We start from the raw sequence: 19,712 nt of genomic DNA on the forward strand, positions 1-19,712 counted from the left end.
ACCGTCCCTTTTATTTCGCATGAGCTTTCTTTTTTCCTAGCGGGCGCGTTCCCCCTTTTTTTTCAGCTTTACTTCCAAACTCCACGTGCTCGTTCTCCGAATTACAAGATTTGCCGCCGGCTTACGCTGGCTGGGCTTGAAATTGGCCCACCGCGGTCCCCGCCTCCCAATTGTCGCTTGCCTTCATTTTCGTCCGGCGAAAGCGAGTGCTATTTGTGACATGTAATAACTCGTGGATTTCCAATTACGAGACAGACCAGAAGAAAGCTGCACAGCACGGCACCCGCTGGGCAAATTGACGAAGAAGCGATTTCAGAGAATACGCTTAACTTAATTATTTCCTGCGGGAGCCCTCATTTCCGCATGACCCCGCAATTTTACGCGCTATGCTCGCCAAAGCACGATAGCACAATAGCAGCCGCTTCTAGTCCCATGAAGCGACCCCCACGCGGCCTCACAGGAAAGGGCAGACCCGCCGTGGTTGCTCAGTGGCTATGGTGTTAGACCGCTGAGCACGAGGTCGCGGGGTCGAATCCCGGCCACGGCGGCCGCATTTCGATGGGGGCGAAATGCGAAAACATTCGTGTTTTAAGTGCACGTTAAAGAACCCCAGGTGGACGAAATGTCCGAAGTCCTCCGCTACGGCGTGCCTCATAATCAGAAAGGGGTTTTGGCACGTAATGCCCCATAATATTTTTTTAAGGAAAAGTGCGGTGTAGTGGGTGGAAGTGTTCCATTTCGCACCGGCGAACAAAGCTACGTTTTTCAATCGAACACTCTATAGCGAATGTTTTTTTCGCGGACAAGAAAATCTTAATATAGTTTGTTGAATTTGGTTGCGAACGTTTATTTGCACCCACTGTATGGAGAAAAAAAAAGTTTTATTTCGGGTATCAATACTGTAAAAAAATCGTCACAATTTAACACAAAACACGAGTCAACATCGCTCGACATCGAAGAAAGGCGAGGTATATTCTAAGGCGCATTAGCGTAACTTGGGGTTCCTTTTTTGTTCTGCACCGGCTTCGGAAGCTGTCCGTATTTTAGACCTGATCTGCGGTATTGGCCCACGCCTTTCTTCTGCCGGTTTCGCTTTAAAGTTCAGGAACGTTAAACGAGCACATATGCGGGTTTTATTTCAGCCTTCTCGCGCTAAGTGCTCAATGCTGTTACCTGGATAACACTACGCTCAGTTCGTTTCTTGTTGTTGCTTTTGCCGAAAGCTTCATTCTGACGCCGTTTTTTTTTGTTATCCTCTAAATGTACTACAAGAATCAAGTGTCCCAGTTACTCGAGACGAAAGTGGCCAGATGCACACGCAGATCCCATGAACCCCAAGTCTGTCTCAAGTCTCCAAAGAAGACATTCTCTTTGAAAACAAGGAAAAGAAATAGTGGAGCACGAAGTTTAGGAGGCCTTGCACCAAAATAGATAAGTCAGCTCTGTAAACTGCATCCGGTATAGTAAATCTGAAGGGGAAAAATTTGACGTGTAAGCTTACCGAGTAAGAAAAGTTGTTACAACATTTAGGATTACTTAGAAAAAAGCATGTCTCGCGAATTAAAGGTGTATTTGACAGCAGTGTACAATACATCAGCTTCACCCGCTTTGCAAATCTCAATCAGCGCACTTTACAAAATTGTGATGCCCTTTCTGAAGGTTGAGTCGCAAACTTGATGCTTCAGCTTTCCTAATTCTGCGATTCTTCACATTGTAATAAAAAGTAAATATTAGTCATCCAAACAAAAAAAAGCTTTCCCCGCAGCCGGTAAGATTTACCGTTTCTGTTTATTTTAAAATGTAACAATTAAAGTTCATCAAGCTCTGTGCAGCGTATCTCGAACCAAACGATTTCTCAGTTCCCGTGCATTTAGATACGGGCTTTTGAGGTAAGGCAGGCTTCTTATTGAGAGTATCGTTCTTCATCTCATCAACTCTGTGCGCCGCAGCAAAAAATGGGCATTGCGCCAGCCATTCAGCAACGGGGTGTGTCCGCGTGTTCAAGAGACAGGAGGATGGCTCACTTTAAGCCCGTCCATCTGCGGACCAGCAATGTGTTTGCTAATTAGAGCCAGCCTTTTACGTGCGTCACCGTTCCCTGATTCATCGCTCCCACGAGCTCCACTTCTGCAATTTCCGCTTCAGCAATTTATAGTACCCCAATTTTCCATCTCACTGCTGCTGTTTCACCAAGAACGTAGGAAGGAAGTGGGAGGGGGGCATTGCACTGCATATTTGAAGCCAAGTGAGTCAGGCAAACAAGTGATCGTCACGTCATGGGTGGGAGGTTGCTTTTTAGTGCTCCCGTTCTGTAGGCACAGTCGAGGCAAACAGCCGAACAAGTGAACGTCGATGAAGAGCTACCTCGAATCAAGCGTCCTCGGCCAATACGCTGAGTCTCAGAGGCAACATGTTGGGCCGGCTTTCAGGGGTGAGAGAAACAAAGGGAATGGCGTCATGGAGCGTTGGCTTGCGAAGGCCCGGTGGCTGACCTAAGGCTCTCTCCTGTTTCATTTCTTTCCTACATGTGTTGTAGGCTCGCACCCCTACGGAGAAGCAAATGGCAGCAGATGGCGTTACTCCTGCTAGGAACCCGAAGCTGACTTAATTGCAGCTTGACACCGGAACCTGAGGGGATGAGCGACAAAAGAGCGCGAAAGAGAAGGGTATACGTTGGCGGTACCTAACAAATGTGTAAAGAGGGGCTCTAGGATCACTCATTCTGCGCTATGATAATTGATGACAACCTTAGTATTAGCGTCGCCCATAAAACCACCCTGAATCTGTTGTGTGCTCCTCCGTGCTCCAAAACATTGTTCCCTAGAGCCGCCAATATTGAAGTTCCCCTACGGGTTTACGCCTCGGGAATCAGAGAATGTAATTAGCTGGCACAACCGAAATAGTTCTCTACGAGGTTGCACGGCGCCATCTATGCCGCTGCATTCTCACATTGCGGTATTCCGCACAGCTTATTTTTCATATTCTTATGGAGCCACCGACTTATTTGTTCGCGCAGGTGTTACAGGAGGCTGTCCAATGAATGGCTTAATAATTTTTTTTCCTGGTTGACTCACTGTTTCGGTTGCAGTGGAAGGTGCTGGTGGAAAGTGGAAATTGAGCATAAATTTGTCATGAGTGTACTAAAGAAACGCTTGCGAAAAATTTGTGTGCTAACCAAGTTTCCCCGCACCTAGTTAGTAAATGTCAGGGCCCGTGTTCGTGCAGACACAAAAACGTCGCACTCTCTACCGAAAGGCGAAGCATTGGTAGCGATGGTTCCATACAATTACACGTACTTCCGAAGTTTCATAGGCCACATAAAAGGCATACATTTTCGCTTACTAATTAATGGAGCATGGTGTCACGCGCGTACTCGCCAGACGTGAAGATATCTCATAGCATGGCAGCGAGCACTTGCGGTCACAGCGCATGCGTAACGAGGAAGGCCGGCAGGGAGAGCGAATTGTTTGTGTGGCTGCTCGCTTCACCATTTCAGCTGTACCGCTTCAGCGAAACTCAGATTATGCCACCTCAACAAATAGAGACGAGGGATGAGAGCACACACGAAGCCATCAGCCATCTCGGCTCGCCATTTGTCCCGGCACAGATGACCTCGAAGATATGGCGCCCGGGTAGCGTAAGCATCCCGGCACGCACGCATTCATGCGCCGCCACGGCTGGGTTGGAGAAGGAGACATGCGCTCTCCTCTCATATAACGCGTACTTGACCACGTGATCACCAACATTGTGCGTGCGCGGAGATGACGCTCATCAAGTGACCCATCTCATCTGCTCACACTAGCATTCTTTCCCTCGCGCAAGCAGCGCCTGACGCGTGGGTCATTCAATGTTATCACGCTTGGCCTTCATATGGAGCATCACGGCGATGACGAAAATTCACCGGAGTTTCGATATATTTGCTATTTCAGCAAAGGCGTTCTGTTAGGGCTGTTGGTAGAAGCAGTCACTTGCCAATCGTCATATCCGACATGCTTAATTAACGTAGTTGCTCAACCAATAGCAAACAGCTCTTAGGCACGAAAAGCTTTTTTTAAGATGTCCCGATATCCAAGAAAAAAGAATCGCAGTTCCACCCGAAACGCGAAGCACCGATTGTGATAGCAAATTAGTAGATAGCAGTACGAAGTAATGATGGTAATTTTATCGGCCGTATAAACTTGTAAACATTCGCTTACTAACTAAAGTAACAATTAAGCGTGACTCAACGAGGACGGGGAAAGAAACAGACACACAGAGACAGCGCTGTCTTTGCGTGTGTGCTTCTTTCTGCGTACTTGATTAGTCGCGCTTACACATTCTATCACGGATTCAAACCAACTAGGCCGCCAACGTGTTTTAACTAAACTAACAAGCATGGTGTCACGTTCGCACAGGTAAACATGAACACGTTTCGCTCGATGAACGCGGAAACTCGGCTGTCAACATTCTGGAGTGAGGAATCGCGGCAGCAGCAAGTGAATTGATCTTCATGCATCTCTCGCTTCAACGCGAACGTAACGTTGAAAGCACAGCGCATGCGAAGATACAGGTACCACGCGCACTCTGCAAACAACGCAGATCGCTTTGAAGATGACGCCCACTCGGGCGCGTGTTTTGGCCACGTCACAGGTAGCTTCCAAGACACACGAGCGCCGGCAACGCGTCCCTACGGCGTCCGCCAAAGGCGCCTACTACGGCGTCCGCGATTAGCGTGGCCGACGTCGGCCGCAGTATACGCCTCGGTTGCCTCCACTCTGTAGGGAGCGGCGGGTGAGGAGGACATAGAGGCCCCCTAGCAGCCGCCGGAGAAGCATGCCCCTCCTCCCTCGCCTGACTCCCCTGCCTCGTGCTCGACAGGAGAGGGCACGCATTCGGGCCGCGTTCCACGCTCACGCACACGAGATTGAACCGCGTTCGCCGGCACACCCTCCCACGCTTTCACTCATACAGAACCTCACGGCGACGCCGACGGCAGAAATGCGCCTGGAATGTCCATATAATTGCTTATGTGCAAGTGGCGTTGTGCCTGATACGCATGGAAGCAAAATTATCATGGTGGCGGATAATTGGGAGTACAGTAGAATATTCTGATCATTGCAAATTGGCTGTGACGACTGCAAGGAGGAGGATAAAAAATTGCTGTAACGGAGCTATCAATGAAAACGGAATTATAGGTTAAGCAAATGAATAATACAGCGCGATAGGCATACAAAAGCAATTTAAAGGAAGTAACTGAAGTTGTAGTATGAAATAATTCGCGTTAACTGTTTAGCGCCGCAGAGAGAGCGCCGAGGCTTAAAGATGTTGCTAAGTAAGGAAGGAGCAATAAGCGAAAACAGAAGTTGGGATGTTAGAAAAACATTTATTATTGAAATATAACATGAATCGTTCATTTTAAGGACCGTACAAGTGATTAACGGAGTACCGTGGAAGCATCTATAAGATGAATAGTTAAGGAGTGAAATGTTAATATAATGGTTTTCTCTGTTAGGAGGGGAAAAAGGTTTCCAGCTGGCAGTTCTCATTGGTATATACTGGTATAAGTGCTCTAAAAGCCCTGAGCAACATTGCAGAAATGTAAACATTTTTAATTTAGCGAGTTAGAGCTGCGGATAATAAAAGTGACTCAGCGGCGGCATGCGCTCTAGGCGTTATCACGTGAGTAGCACATGTCACGGAAACGAAACACTTTCTTGGTGGTACAGTTGGCTTTGGTCGAGAAAGTTCAGCGGCTTCACTGGCTTTCATGGACGATCAGTTTGCAAGTCCACATAATTATGCTAAAATTTGCTCATCGGGCAGTATATTGTTTATACTTGCTGGGTTATTAAAACAGCAGATGACTTTCACGCGTATTGATAAGAGATAATGATTTTGATGCGCAAGATGTGGGAAGCCTGTCTGGAAGAGCAAGCCTGTTTTCTAAACCTACTTTAGGTCTTCAAGCTAACTCTAGGCGCCATGAAAATGCAATTAGGAGAATTAGGTGAATGTCAAGAAATCTTGTAACAGTGACAAAACTAACTGGTCTGCTTTAACTGCAAAACGTGCAAGGAAAATAAAAAAAAGGTATCGTCTCCTAAGAGGGAACTTGTAATCAAGTTTCTTCCACGACTGGAGTATTTACCTGCGTTAGTTTCCCGGAAGCTCATTCGGCTCGCCGATGGAGCAATTAAGCAGTGGGCGTGGCAATACTCAGGAAAGCAGTAATTACGGCTCAACGCTCATCGTAGTGTTCAGAGCAATCGTTGCTTCCCAGAAGTGGGCGGTTCCACGCTGGCGCGAGCAATTTCCGGCAATGTTCCGCGCTGTCCTCACTTTTCTTTTGATCGCATGTCCTGCCTGGTTGCACCATGTTGTCTCTGCGAAAGCTTTCGTTGCAATGGACATGGCGGTAATGCTTCGGAGGTGGTGGCGTGATATAGCCCACATTCCCATTTTTTTTGTGGTGAACTGAGAGAAAAAAAGGCTGTAGTTACCAAAACTTAGTTCTCTTTACAAACACAGAGCTGCAGAACATGAGACAATGAAAGCCTTTCTATCTTTCTTTTCTGTGGAAGCACGCAATTTTTTTTATTTTATGGTCTACAGATTTTCTTTCACATGATCATTGCTTATTATTTCTGTTTTTATTCCTGCGAATTTCGAGAGAGATGAATTATATTAGTGGTACCTGTTGCGGCTAGGGTGGGGTTCAGGGCTTGGAATGCACCAAGCCCATCTGCCACGACGTCAAGTTGAGAACATGAAGGAAAAAGGTTTTATTGGCTCAGTTACACCGCTCCAGTACGGAAGCCTACTCCATGCAGGAGCAAGTTAAAGGCCTCAGTTAACATCAGGACCCCTCTTCCTCGCTCTCGAAAAGTCTATGCTTTTAATCCAGTTGTCTTCCCTAGGATAGTCGACTAGAGAATCTGAAGACTTCAGCCGCAAATCACCATCGTCGATTCCTTTGCGATACCATGCCCATGCTAGCCATGACCCGCAGTAACTCCGCCTTCAAGAAACTGGTTTGGAATCTATGGAAGGAAATTATCCTGCTACACCTGGTTCGTCCGTCCTTGCCACCCCCCCCCCCCCCCCTTTGTTCTTCGCTCAGTCTGCCAGGTGAAGGGCAGGCTGAGGTCCTTTAGTGGAGCCCTGCAACAGCCGGTTTAACGCTGTCTCGACGGCTGGATGAATGCCGAGGGATGGTTGGTGGTTTGCCGCGTCTAATTAACTGCGTCTATCCATTCGTCGCTGTGGTTCCCTCCCGTTCATCCTTTTTTCCGGTTCCCAGGTAATGGTGAGGTGAGCGCTTTTAGTCGTCGCCCACGCAGCGTTGACGTCTGGATAGGAGGTGCGGTAGTTTAACACGTGGCGAACGTTCAATTAACACACTTGGTGGTGTTGAGATGTAACATACCGCTGTTGTAGCAGATTACTCATCTTCGTTGGCAACTCATGTGCTTAAAAATGCAGGTCATTTGGCCAATATTGTTCGTTCTGTTGCTTTGTATAGCTGTGTTATTGGTTTCAATCAATCAATCAAAAATATTTTGTTATTTGATTAGAAAAAGCTAATTCTCAAATACTTGAATAGGTAGCCTAATTTCTAGCAACCGGCCCAACACAATAATGGTAAGCAATCTTGGACAAGCTGTTACTGGTAATAAATACAGATAATTGCTATATATAAGTACTAATTAGTAATAAGCTATTTTCGCAACATTAACCGCATAACAATCTTCACTAACAACAAAACACACACAAAACGAAAGATGACGCATTTTGATGCACGCGTTTTAAGCACACCTGCATATCTGTTTCTCATCCTACGTGCCCATTATCTTTATTTCTGTCGCTTTAACCCACTATAGTAGCGAGGGCTAAGGTTATTTTGCATGCAAATCTGAATAAACGTGCCTTTTCTTCTTCGCAACCGTTTTTTGCAGCTCACTTTACTAGTTAAAGGACTAGTCGGGAGGGGTTAAAAAGGAGCTGTATTGATCCTAAAACGACCCAAGTATACTGAAAATAATTCCACATAATCCCGTGACTACACTAATGCCTCCGTGTTATTGGGAAAGTGTCGTTTGCTTCTTTTCAAAAGTAAACCTACGGGGCCCGAATGTACAACTATTTTAGTTGGTATATACGCTGCGGTCCGTTGGCCGGCCGCTTTCGCTTATAGTCATTAATTCAATCTCCGACTTTTGTGACTGCTGCACTTAACACTCACTAAAGAGAATAGCACTACCTAGTTCTCGCGCTTTGATTTGAGCTCTGTTGATAACTGGGGCTGTTCCATTACGTTTTACAGGTTCAGTAACTGCCGTTCTCCTACAGTAATCATACCTAAACGAGACTTATATCTTTTACCGCGATAGAGTTAGGGGCCCTGCGTCTCAGAAAATACGGCGTCGCCGTCCAGCGTCGGACGTAGTTCTGGAAAAAAAGAAGATATATTGTACTGCGCACACTCAACCACGCAGACCCTCCACGTGGCGCAAAGAAGTTACTGAACTAATTGAATTTCTCAAGGTAACATAGGTACACAAATCGTATAGTACGACTTACACACAACCTACAGACACGATAGCGTCGGATTGTAACATGAATATACGAGAAAACATGATTCTGTGAGGCAGAAAGTGAAAAAAGAATATCTGGCAGAGTGACGTCGGCGATATGGTCATTTGCAGCAGCTGTGACACTTGCAGGGAGCCAGGGTGGCCCCTCTCTGAAGTTTCGTGCATACACCAAGCATAGCGTTCGTCGCTAGCGTTTCCCAGTAGACGTTACGGCTACATTAGCTGCACTTGCCGGGAAGCATGAGAAGCAGTCAGGGATCTTTGAATGCTCTCACATTCAACTCTTAAAGGCGAAGCTTAAGCGTCGTCCAAATTGTTGTATTCTTTCCAGTTTGTCGATGTTAGTCTTGGTGTACGGATTCCCAATAAGTACTGCATACTCTGCCATTGGGCAGAAATAAAAGGATACGAAAGGAGCGCCATATAAAATGCCGGTAAACGGTATTTCAGTGGATTTAAAAGAAACTATAGCTATCCGTGAAAATGATTATCCGTGGTTTCTACACTATAATAAATGCTTACACCCTTTGGAGCTTATCTCTTCCCGAAATGGTAGTCTTATTCATTCTTGTTTAGTTTTCTTTCTTAGAAAACACTGCACCCGATACTTTCCAGCATGGCGCGTTCCTGACTTGAATGCACTAGGCAGACAGCGTCGCAGACTACTTTGCGAGAACGTTTGAGCGTCGTACATCACGGGCCATTAACTCTGCTGTTCTCTATCTGTAACAACGAAATACACGTTGGTGCAACCGATTCGTAAGCACGAAATTGGTTGTGCAAATGCCTCTGGCGTTTCATGGCCACGTTATACGGCTTCACTCCTCATGAAACAGAGAAAATGTTACTGTACATAGCCCAAGATGGCGTCGCCCAGGAATGTAATATAATGTGGCCCGTACAAAGGAGAGGCATGCTAGATGGCGATTGTTGTATGGAGAAAAGAAACGCCCCAGATCAGTGCAAACCGTTTACTAGAGCGTACTGAATGATGACCACGGTCATCACCGCTTGATAGCGCAGGAAGTCTTCGCTAGCACATTAGTGGTAGGAAGCATATAAGGTCCGTTTCCCAAATATATAATCAAGGGTAGTATCGCAGACCACTTTCCGCTGATGTGAAACTGAATGAGTTGAGTCCGTTCTGGGAATGCCGATGGTCTGGGTGTGAGCGGCAGGGCTTTAGAGATGCGCAAAAAAAAAATTCAACGCGCGTGCAAACGATGACGTTGACGGTCTGCGTGATCACAGCCCTCAGTGAGGGTAATCAGAAGCGCAAGGGCAAACGTTATTACCATATACGCGAAGAGAACGTTGATGTTCCGGACAAAGATACGCTAGGAAAGCAAGGGGGAGTGGGAGAAAGCGGCACCACGTGCTTTGAACTTACTGCAAAGGCAGCGTCGCGGTGATATACGGGCCGTTAATGCTACTAAATTGCAGGGACGCTATTATTGCAGCACTACATCAGTTTATACTGCCAAAGTGTTCTCCTATACAGTTCTTTAATTACGTTGACGGAGAAGATAATTATTACAGCAGCAAATTGAGACAAGAATGTATTCTTTCTTTTAGTTTCGAGTCCAGACACAGGTCTTCTTTTTTTATAGTTCGCCTATGTAACGGCACCGAAATATATAGAACGTGTTAGAGTCGCATTCGGGTAATTTCTGACACACGAAGTGCGCAGAGAAGTTTCTAGGTTCATTATTTTGTTCACTTATACAATGGAATGTGCAGATAGTTGGCCACTGAGAACAAAGTAAGCTCCAGTGAGCGCTGTCCAACCTTGTGTCACCACGGAGAGCTAGTTCAGTAGCTGTAATGTGGCGTCGCCAGATGGATTTATATTTCTCGCCATTCCTACTTTCACTTTTATTTTGTTGATCCGCCAAGGTACCTTAAGCCAAGGGTACACTCGTCTAGGTAACGGAGAAACGAGTGAAATGCGCTTCGCCCATTGTATATGTCGTTGAATCACATCGCTGGGGCATAGTGGCCTACATGCAGAAAGAGAAATGTGTCCTCAGTGCAGTTCTGCCGTATCTTTGTCTCACTGAAAGACGTCGCTCAAACGCGAAAGCTGCATCAACGCGCCCCGAAAGTCTTCCGGGGACTTATCCTCCTTGGACGTGAAACAAAACCGCCACCAAAGCCGCAGAAAACGAAGAACGCCGCGTAGCTGGCGTCTTGTGGTCAAACAGAGGACGTTTGACGCATTTATCTTGACCGACCGAGGCGCTACGTAATAACTTTCGCTAACGTTTGTTGTACCCGTCAAGTCGCCATTCTTAGCTGTTCTGAATGTCGGTTACGAATTGTTTCTATTTCTTCTTACAGAGATAGGTTTTTGTGGTTTCTTCGTCTTTCGATATGTCCGCGCCTGACATACTGAAAGAAAAATCAGTCTTGTACAACAGGACACGGCATAGTCCACAGCCGTACGGGAGCCTGCGGCAACCTGAGAAAGCATTCGCAAAGTGAGCGCTGTTCAAATGAAAGAGAATGAGACGATTTTCTTTACGTTTGCAAACACACAGGTCTGGATAGAATTCCGGTTCTGCCCTCTGGAACACGCCGCTAAGGCCAGCCGGTTACAAAACCACTGCAGTAGAGTACAGATATGTAGGACCGTCTATCTGTCACCGCTTTCGATATGCAGTTAAAATATTTTTTATAAGCGAATTTTACTCCTAAATACACAAGAAAGCTATAAATACAAGGAATTCATGGACGAAGACGTTATACTTTACCGCATCAGGAATACGTAACTGTAGTAAACTACGGGACAAAATGCTCAATATCCCGCGGCAAACTCGGGTGCCGAAAACACGCGACTGGGGCCATCCGGTGGTCGCGAACACGATGACAGGTGAGTTCGCTCATTTGCGCAATATCGCGGCGGAGAAAACGTTCAATATCGGCGTGTCTCTGGAACGACAGATATATTTTTTTTTTGTGCAGTACATTTGCGGTTTGCTCCGCTCGGACCGGTGCATCCTCAGGCGCCCAGCGGGGACGCTTAATGATGCGCGCGCAATGGTCATGTCGGCAGTGGAGCGTATAATAGTGTAACTCGCGTTACGCTGCGGAGTTTAGTTAACGCAGCGGGAGGGGTCCATCTGCTTGGTTTCTTTCTCTTTTTTTTTTTACCGGCAAGGGTTAAATAAGCCAAATCGACGCAGTTAATGCAGCGATCCGTGCTCATGAAATATGGGAGCGGAGGGGAGCGTGAGCGGCGCCATGCTTAATCAAATAGTAATGATAAAAAAAAATGGTTAATGCTTTAGATTGTGGAGGCGCAGGGCCAGCGCGGTTGCAGTGCGGCGTTGCGGAAGCAGCTTGTAACGAATTTCGAGTTTTCAAGTTTTTCACAGAGGTCCCGTTCATAATCTCATCGTGGGTCCATTGCAGGTAAAAACTCCCGCAATTTAGAACTTTCATTTTTCGTTTGGCCGTCGTGATGTACTTCGCCGTTGTTGCCAGCGTAGTCGTGACAACTTTACCATTGTGCTGGGTCAAGCTTAGAGCCTTGGTTTCGATGTTCTTCGACAATGCTGTTTCTTTCTCTCTCTTCATTTTCAAGTAGCTATTAACAGACACGAAGTCTAGCCTTTAACATCCCGCTTTTGAAAAACGATGAAACAAAATGGAGATGCAAAGCGGAACTTTCAATCTAATAATCTCGAAGTTTAATTAAAGGGGCCACTAAATGTTGTGCAAGTAAGGTGTCGAGTGCAATTGCTCGAATTTCGTCCTAGGTAACGCGTAACCACATGCCATGTGTATGTTTATGCAGCGGGACAGACGAGACGCTAATTTCGTGCAATGTTCATATTAATGCACTACACCGTTAAGCAGACACGTATTCAGGGGGAAGATTATCTGTAATTTGAATACTTCGCAATCGTTTCGTATGAGGAACTTGGCATGAAAACAAAAGGAGAAATATTCCTACACCTCAAAGCGACATCTAATGTGTTACCCCATAGAGAAAATGTATATATTTTTACGTGGGGAAAGCGCGATCCGATTACGAGGCGAACCGTGGTGGGGGACTCCGGATTAATTTTTATCACCGGGGAGTCTGTGGCCGTGTGCCTAAGTCTAATACACGATCATTTTGAAAGCGAATCATCGTTAGCCTACTTTCCCGAGTTTGTAGGTGCTCTATTCTTCTGGGTTGGCTAGTGTCTCGATGGATATGTTTGTGGATATATATACAGATGTTATATGTGCGCCGAACACCAATACGAGCTCACGGACTTGTGTAACCGTTTTACGGCTCACTGACAGAGTAGTGCGAGCGGGAACACCTATGCTCTGCGTAAAAAAACAGACACAAAAGTACCTACGTTAAAACCTGAACAAATATTGCCGGCTTACAAGCACCCCTAAAGCAAGCCGGCCTGGTAATGCAATCGCGAATTATATTCAACGGATTTACTTTATTTTTCATAGATCAGTTTATTTTCGCATGTGCCACTGGCTGGGTGCGGCTGCTCTTGGCCGACCCTACTGAACAGATATGAGCCACTGCGACGCTAGAAGTACACTATGCTCCAATGTAGCGAGATAACTACCGTGCTCCTCGTTTGCATGCACCTGCAGCACGTCACCATTATTCCTGGAATACGAGTGGCGCACGCGTGCCTCCTTCCTCTCGACATCTATGCGTAGAAGTCTCGAATTGTGCATGGTTGCGCTCACGCGCATCTCTTCACCAAGCGCGTAATCTTCACCAAGCGCCTAAGCCCGGCGAGCCTGTCAGCGTGATAATGTGCCGCCGCGCGTGGTCGTTATCGTGAGGAGGGCTGTGTTTCCCTCTCCCTTCGTGAGGGTGAGGCCGCTAATGAAGGATAGCGGAGCTATGCCGACGATGCTGTGTATCTACCGGTCGCGGTTATGCCGGATTAAAATAACGCTGTTCGTTAACTGTTCGGCGTCGTGTCTCGGCTCGGAGCCCTGCTCGGCCAAACGTAACAGCGTCCACCCGGTTTGGCGTTTGCACCTCGGCGTACAGATTACAGTGCACATCAACCCGACAACTGCGCGATATCGTCGCGACATTTGTGTGTGCGTATAGATCAAACATTGCACGAGATCGCACGCCGCGTATAGGAAGGCAGGGAACGCAAACTTACGCACCACCGCTTGTTGTGCAGTATTTAACTGACCGTTTGACTAAAGCTTCGCCTCGCTTAGATTCCACCAGGCGTGCTGGATCTGCGTAATTTCTTTTCTTTTTTACGCATATCCGCGCGGCCGCCTTGGGCGGAACCTAAATGGCGCCGGCTTCGAGCTCAGCAGCGCAGTGCCTTAACCACTTAGCAGCCGCGGCCGCGTTAGCAGCGGTGACAGTGGCGAGAATGAGTCGTTTGGACAGTCGAGTTAATCTCTCACCTCGCTAAGGAATTGTCCTGTCTGATGCGCTAACGAATGCTCCGCGCCGATTACATTATCGCACATCCGGGTCGTACACGCGTGCTTTACTTAGCGCTTGTCAAGTAAGCCACGTTTAACAACGAAAGCGCCAAATAAAACGACGGATGGAGAAGGCCGACGAGGGACAACCACTTAGTCCCGCGTCGTCTTCTGTCATCCGTCGTTTTATCCGGCGCCTTCGTTGTAAACATGTATAACCGACTCGATCGCCTGCTACCACGTGCCAAGTTAAGCGCTTTCAGCCTGGGCGCGCTTCATTAAATGGTTTGACGTCCATTCTACAGGCATTCCCATTTCTTCGCTGCCCGTGATGAACGCTAGAAGCGCATTATCTATGTTATTACATTCGCGGAATGTTCACGTCCAGCCGAGTCCAATCGATACGCATTATATTAGCAGCAGCTGAATGCGAAAATTTGCTTTGATCTGACTGAACATCGCCGTGCTCTATGCATTTCGCAGCTCGCTCCGCTAATGCGATTCCCACGACAAGGCGAAAAAAAAAGTGAATAAACCTGGAGGGCGTATTAGCCAGCATTCGTACTTGATGGATACGATATATGGCATCCACGTGCCTGGATATGTGCTTCTTTGAAGTACCCTTCCGACATTGTTTTTCGGCATGCCTCTCTCGATTAAAACGTCCGAGCTGTTTAGAAGCAGAAAAAAAAAAGAACGACCGAGACCGATGCGCGATATGCTATCACTTTAAGTATAGATCTGAACTATAAGAGCTTGCTGTTTCGGAGAAAAGATTTCTGGATGTTATATTTCATTTCAGCAGTGCCCAGGCCTGTTGGCATTATAGAGCTAGTGCTAGGAAGCCCCTTTGATGTCCTTCCATTAATCACATTCGAGAGTGGCGAACACAGAGTATCGTTTGCCTGACTTTTCGGATTGAAGCGTCGAAGTCCTGCCCATGTCCATTTCATGATCGTGATCTCCTACTCACAATTGGCTCGCTCGTTCTAGGCTGAGTATTCATTTATGTGCTGGTTGCTGTTGCGAAATGCTTGTATTGAAAGTAACCACCTGCACGAAAGAACACATCGATGGTACACGTAAGGTAACCGTAGTTAAATACAGCTAGAAAATTTCCCCTGATTTCAATAAAAAGAAAAAAAAGGTATCAGGTCGTGCAGAGGGCTCGGTGGTCTTTTTTCTTTTTTCATACGCAACAAAAAATATTAAAAACATAAATTCCGAGATATTACGTGTCATAAACCAGTATATGATCATGAGACGCGTATCTGATCATGAGATGAAGTGGGTGACTCCCGAGTAATTTTGTCCCACCTGCGGTTCTTTAACATGCACCCATTGCACGATACACAGGCGTTTTCATCTTTCGCTCCCGTCTAAAGGCTGACGCTGGGGTCGCGATCAGACACTACGCCTTCGAGCTTATCAGTGCAACGGCAACGCCATAACCCTCCTCCCCCTCCCCCCCCCCCATAGCGGGTCATCCTTAACAAGCTTGTCAACCTGTGCAAGAAACTTATGCCCAGAAAAGAATGTCCCAAAGGGATTGCTCTAAGAAGCAGAAATCCGGTTATATTGTCGGCGCTGTGGAGCATGCGTGCTTCATCGATCGCTCATCCATTATCGAGCAGCCGTTACGCTCCCAAATCGAAGGAGCCGTTTGGACAATAGAGTTAATCTTTCTCTCCCTCTTTCTAATGAATTATGCTGTCTTGTGCGATAATGGATGTCCTGCGCCAATTCCATTACACCACTTCTTGCGTGTACATGCGTGCTTTACTTAGCGCTTGTCTAGTTAAGCACTTGCAGCATTAGTGTGCTTCGCTAAATGGTTTAACGCCCATTATACATGCGTTTACATTTCTTCGCTGCCCGTGACGAATGCTCGAGGCGCATTATCGAGGTTATTACTAGAGTTAATGTATATGGCTCCCGCAGGGAGCCAGAGTTGGGCATAGGTTCGCCATCTCGGAATCCACATTTGTGCAATAAAGCCAGCTGTCGTTCGTGCCGGGGCTATTTCATTTATTATGCTCTCAAGATGAGAAAGGTATTACAGAGAGAATCCATCTCATAAGCTGGTCGCAATCACTGTGGAATGTACGAGAATCCCTAACCAATAGCAAGGCCGAATGGCCCTCGAGGTGTCCGCAGACGCGTCGCGTCTTCTGCTCAGCGTCTGCTTGCCATCATGTTACATTCTCCTTGGTTGGTAGATTGACGCAAAAATGTTTTGACACCATTACCATAAGCTGCCTTTACACGCATGCGACAAGAGGTCTTCGCTTTACCTATGCCCTTTCCCTGCAGTTACCTTGCAGCCTCTCTAGCAGGTAGTATGGGCAAATACCCTTACAACATGTTCACCTGCGCCACAGCGTCTGCTCGGCGTCTATTTGCCGTGTACTTGGCGTCTGCTCTCTACCATCATCCGTACCATGCTAGAGCAGGGTAGCAAATTAATGATACATTGAAGAATTGGGCTTTCATAGCTTTCCGCATCGTTAACGCATCACCAATGCTAATGCTGTGGTGCCATCTGCTAGCTAGAAAGCAAACCAGTATTACGGCGTGGTGCCGTGTGTGTAGTCCTAGCCGCGTGAAAACAAACAGCCGTTCCCAATAATTTCAACAAAACATACCTAATGATTTGACTTCAGCTTGACGTGAAACTTAGCGATGAGGGATTTTGCCACTTGTTTCTTGCTGATAGGGAGGAGAGCTAGTAACAAACGCAAATTGGGATCGAAGCGGGTGGTCGGGGCTCTATGGGCGCCGCCATGTCACCACTGTTAGGGTGGCTTCTCTGCAGTGATTCAGGGTACACGTTAATGCGCTTGGCTAATGGCAACGGAACGGCACGAGCGATACAGAAGCCCACTCTGGCTCCATGCGGGAGCCATATACAGTAACTCTAGTTATTACATTCGCAGACTTCTCACGCCACGCCGATTCAAATCAATACGCGGTATGTTGGCAGCAAATGACTGCGAAAATTTCTTTTCATTTCAGTGAACAATGCCTTGTTTCATGCATTGTAGTGCTCCGCTAATGCGTTTCCCGCGACAAGGTGAAAAATAATGTATAAACCGGGAGAGCGTATTCGCCAGACCTTGTACTTGATGTATATGATATACGATATCTAGCTGCCTGGATAAGTGCTGCTTTGAAGACCCCTTGCGACATCCTGTTCTTTCGGCATGCCTCTCTCGCTTAAGCTGGCGAGCTGTTCAGTAGCAGAAAAACAACGACCGAAACCTGTGCACGGTATCCTATCAAGTTAAGAATATAACTTAACTATACGAGCTTCCCATTTCGGGGAAGATCAGCTTTCTGGATGTCATGTTTCATTTCAGCAGTGCAGGAACTACACGAGGGGCAGAATCAGCAAAACTGCCCTCAGAATACTCAGCGGAGCCACCTACGCCGAGAAGGAAAAGCCCAGGCACAACCTAATATGGATCCCGGGTTACGTAGGCATAGGGGGGAACGAAAGGGCAGACAGCCTAGCTCGAGGCGAAGCGTTCCGAGAAGGGCGGTCGAATGCCCCGGAGACCCACCCACAGGCTTGCGAGGGGGGATACGCAGAGACCCTGAACTTACATAGAGGAACTAGGATTAGATATCCGCCACCACACGAAGCCCTCACAATGGAGGAAGCGACCAGCTGGCGCAGACTACAAACTACTTCCCCAACTTACACGTGCTCAATAAGATGTTTCCGACACAATACAGGGCCACCTGCCCTTGGTGCGGTGCCACACCTACACTCTACCACATCACCTGGGAGTGCGAACGCAACGAAGCATTCCACAAACACGAACACCCAAGTGCGAAGCAATGGGAGAGTCGGCACACCAGCAGCGAGCTCACGGCCCAAAGGGCCCTAGTGCAGCACGCGAGGGATGCAGCACGACTCCGTGGAGCCTTCGAATAGGGGCCCACCCTTGCTGAAGAGAAGTCTCAAGTCGCCAGCGCCAAGAAGATGAAGACGACGGAGACCTCGTAACCGCGAAACTCTTGAAAGACTCAATAAAAGCTCTCACTCACTCACTCACTCACTCACTCACTCACTCACTCACTCACTCACTCACTCACTCACTCACTCACTCACTCACTCACTCACTCACTCACTCACTCACTCACTCACTCACTCACTCACTCACTCACTCACTCACTCACTCACTCACTCACTCACTCACTCACTCAATCACTCACTCACTCACTCACTCATCAGTGATCAGGCGTGTTGGTGTTGAGACTAGCGCTAGTGAGCCTTTGCATTCCTTCCACTGATCACATTCAAGAATGGAGAACATTGAGCATTGTTTGCCTGACTTTTCGAATTCCCGCGTCGAAATCCTGCCCATGTCCATTTCATAAATCGTTATGTTCGACTCAGGATTGGTTCGCTCGTTCTAATCTGGGTACTCTATTTACGCGCTGGTTGCTGTTGCAAAATGTTTGCTTTGAAGGTAACCAACCGCATAAAAGCGCAAACCGATGGGATGCGTAAGGTAGCCGTAGAGCGATACAGCTAAAAGATTTTCCTTAATTCAAAAAAAAAGATAGCAGGTGGTGCAGATATTTCGGTAGTATTTTTCTTTTTTTCTACCTAACAAAAATGTATTCTACATATAAATGCAGAGATATGTTACGTGCCATAAACCAGGACATGCTTATGAGGCGCGTCGAAGTGGGGGACTTCGGAGCAATTTTGCCCCATCTGCGGTTCTTTAGCACGTTCCCAATGCACGATACACAGGCGTTTTAACGCGAAAGCGTTAACGAGCTCGTGTCGCAGAAAAACCGGTGTTGGATTCGGCGGCGTAGGCCGTGAGCGAAAAATCCCTGAATGCAATTCATAAATAAAAAAACAACTTGCAAGATGGGCTGGGTGGGAATCGAACCAGTGTCTGCGGAGTGTGAGGCGGAGACGCTACCACTCAGCCACGAGTTTTTTTTTTTTTTTCTTGGTCTGACGTGATAAGTTTATTATCTACACCATACTGTGGCCCCGCCAGCAGGAGTGGATGGCAACAGCTGTGGATGCCTGTCAGTTCCCATAGCGCGGTAGCACACCAATTTCCATCATTTTCTCGCACTCGGCTTCTGCATCATAGTTCTTGTAGAAGTCTGCGTAGCGCTGCCTTCGCTTGTTGACCACCAGGTAGCGCCAAGCGACACCACCGATGGCACTCAGGGTTAGGCAGATGGCTATGTGCTTCCGAAGGTGGCTCTTCAGGAGACCGTGGAACTGTGGTCGTGCCAGCTGCGACATGATGCCACGCGCTCAGATGAGGACTTTCGGAGCAAGACGCGCACCGCACCGAAGACGGAACACCTCCGGCAAATGGCTTCCCAGCACCGACACCACTCAGCCACGAGTTCGATAGTTCAAAGCGGGACAAAAGCGCCTCTAGTGAATGTGGCGTTGCCTTATACTATAAAGTTATACTGTGGTGTATATCGGTAATTATGAGCACGTACCTTATGAAGTCGCCGTTACACCAGTAGCGAAGTACGTTTCCGCTAGATTTCTTCTGCGCTCTGCGCACACGCAGAGCCATCTTACGGCCAACACAGAAGACCCCCTCCTCGCAACTTACGGCGCTGCTCCGACACGTGGCGCGCCACTCGCCACATGATCGCATCCGCCTATAGGGCGCGTCGCGGCCCGGCTGTCCGTGCCGATCCCGACGTTTGGCTCGC

At 47.5% G+C, this 19,712-nt stretch overlaps 1 protein-coding gene across 1 annotated transcript; it reads right to left on the reverse strand.

Annotated features, from left to right (window-relative positions):
• Positions 1 to 18,977: 18,977 nt before the first annotated feature.
• LOC142564383 (cytochrome c oxidase subunit 6C-1-like) lies at positions 18,978 to 19,370 on the reverse strand. Its single transcript, XM_075675372.1, has one exon. The coding sequence runs from the start codon at positions 19,279 to 19,281 to the stop codon at positions 19,057 to 19,059; it is 225 nt and encodes a 74-aa protein (XP_075531487.1). The 5' UTR covers positions 19,282 to 19,370; the 3' UTR covers positions 18,978 to 19,056.
• Between the last annotated feature and the right edge of the window lie 342 nt (positions 19,371 to 19,712).

The sequence above is a fragment of the Dermacentor variabilis genome, chromosome 11 (assembly GCF_050947875.1).
Source record: "Dermacentor variabilis isolate Ectoservices chromosome 11, ASM5094787v1, whole genome shotgun sequence".
Lineage (NCBI taxonomy): Eukaryota > Metazoa > Arthropoda > Arachnida > Ixodida > Ixodidae > Dermacentor > Dermacentor variabilis.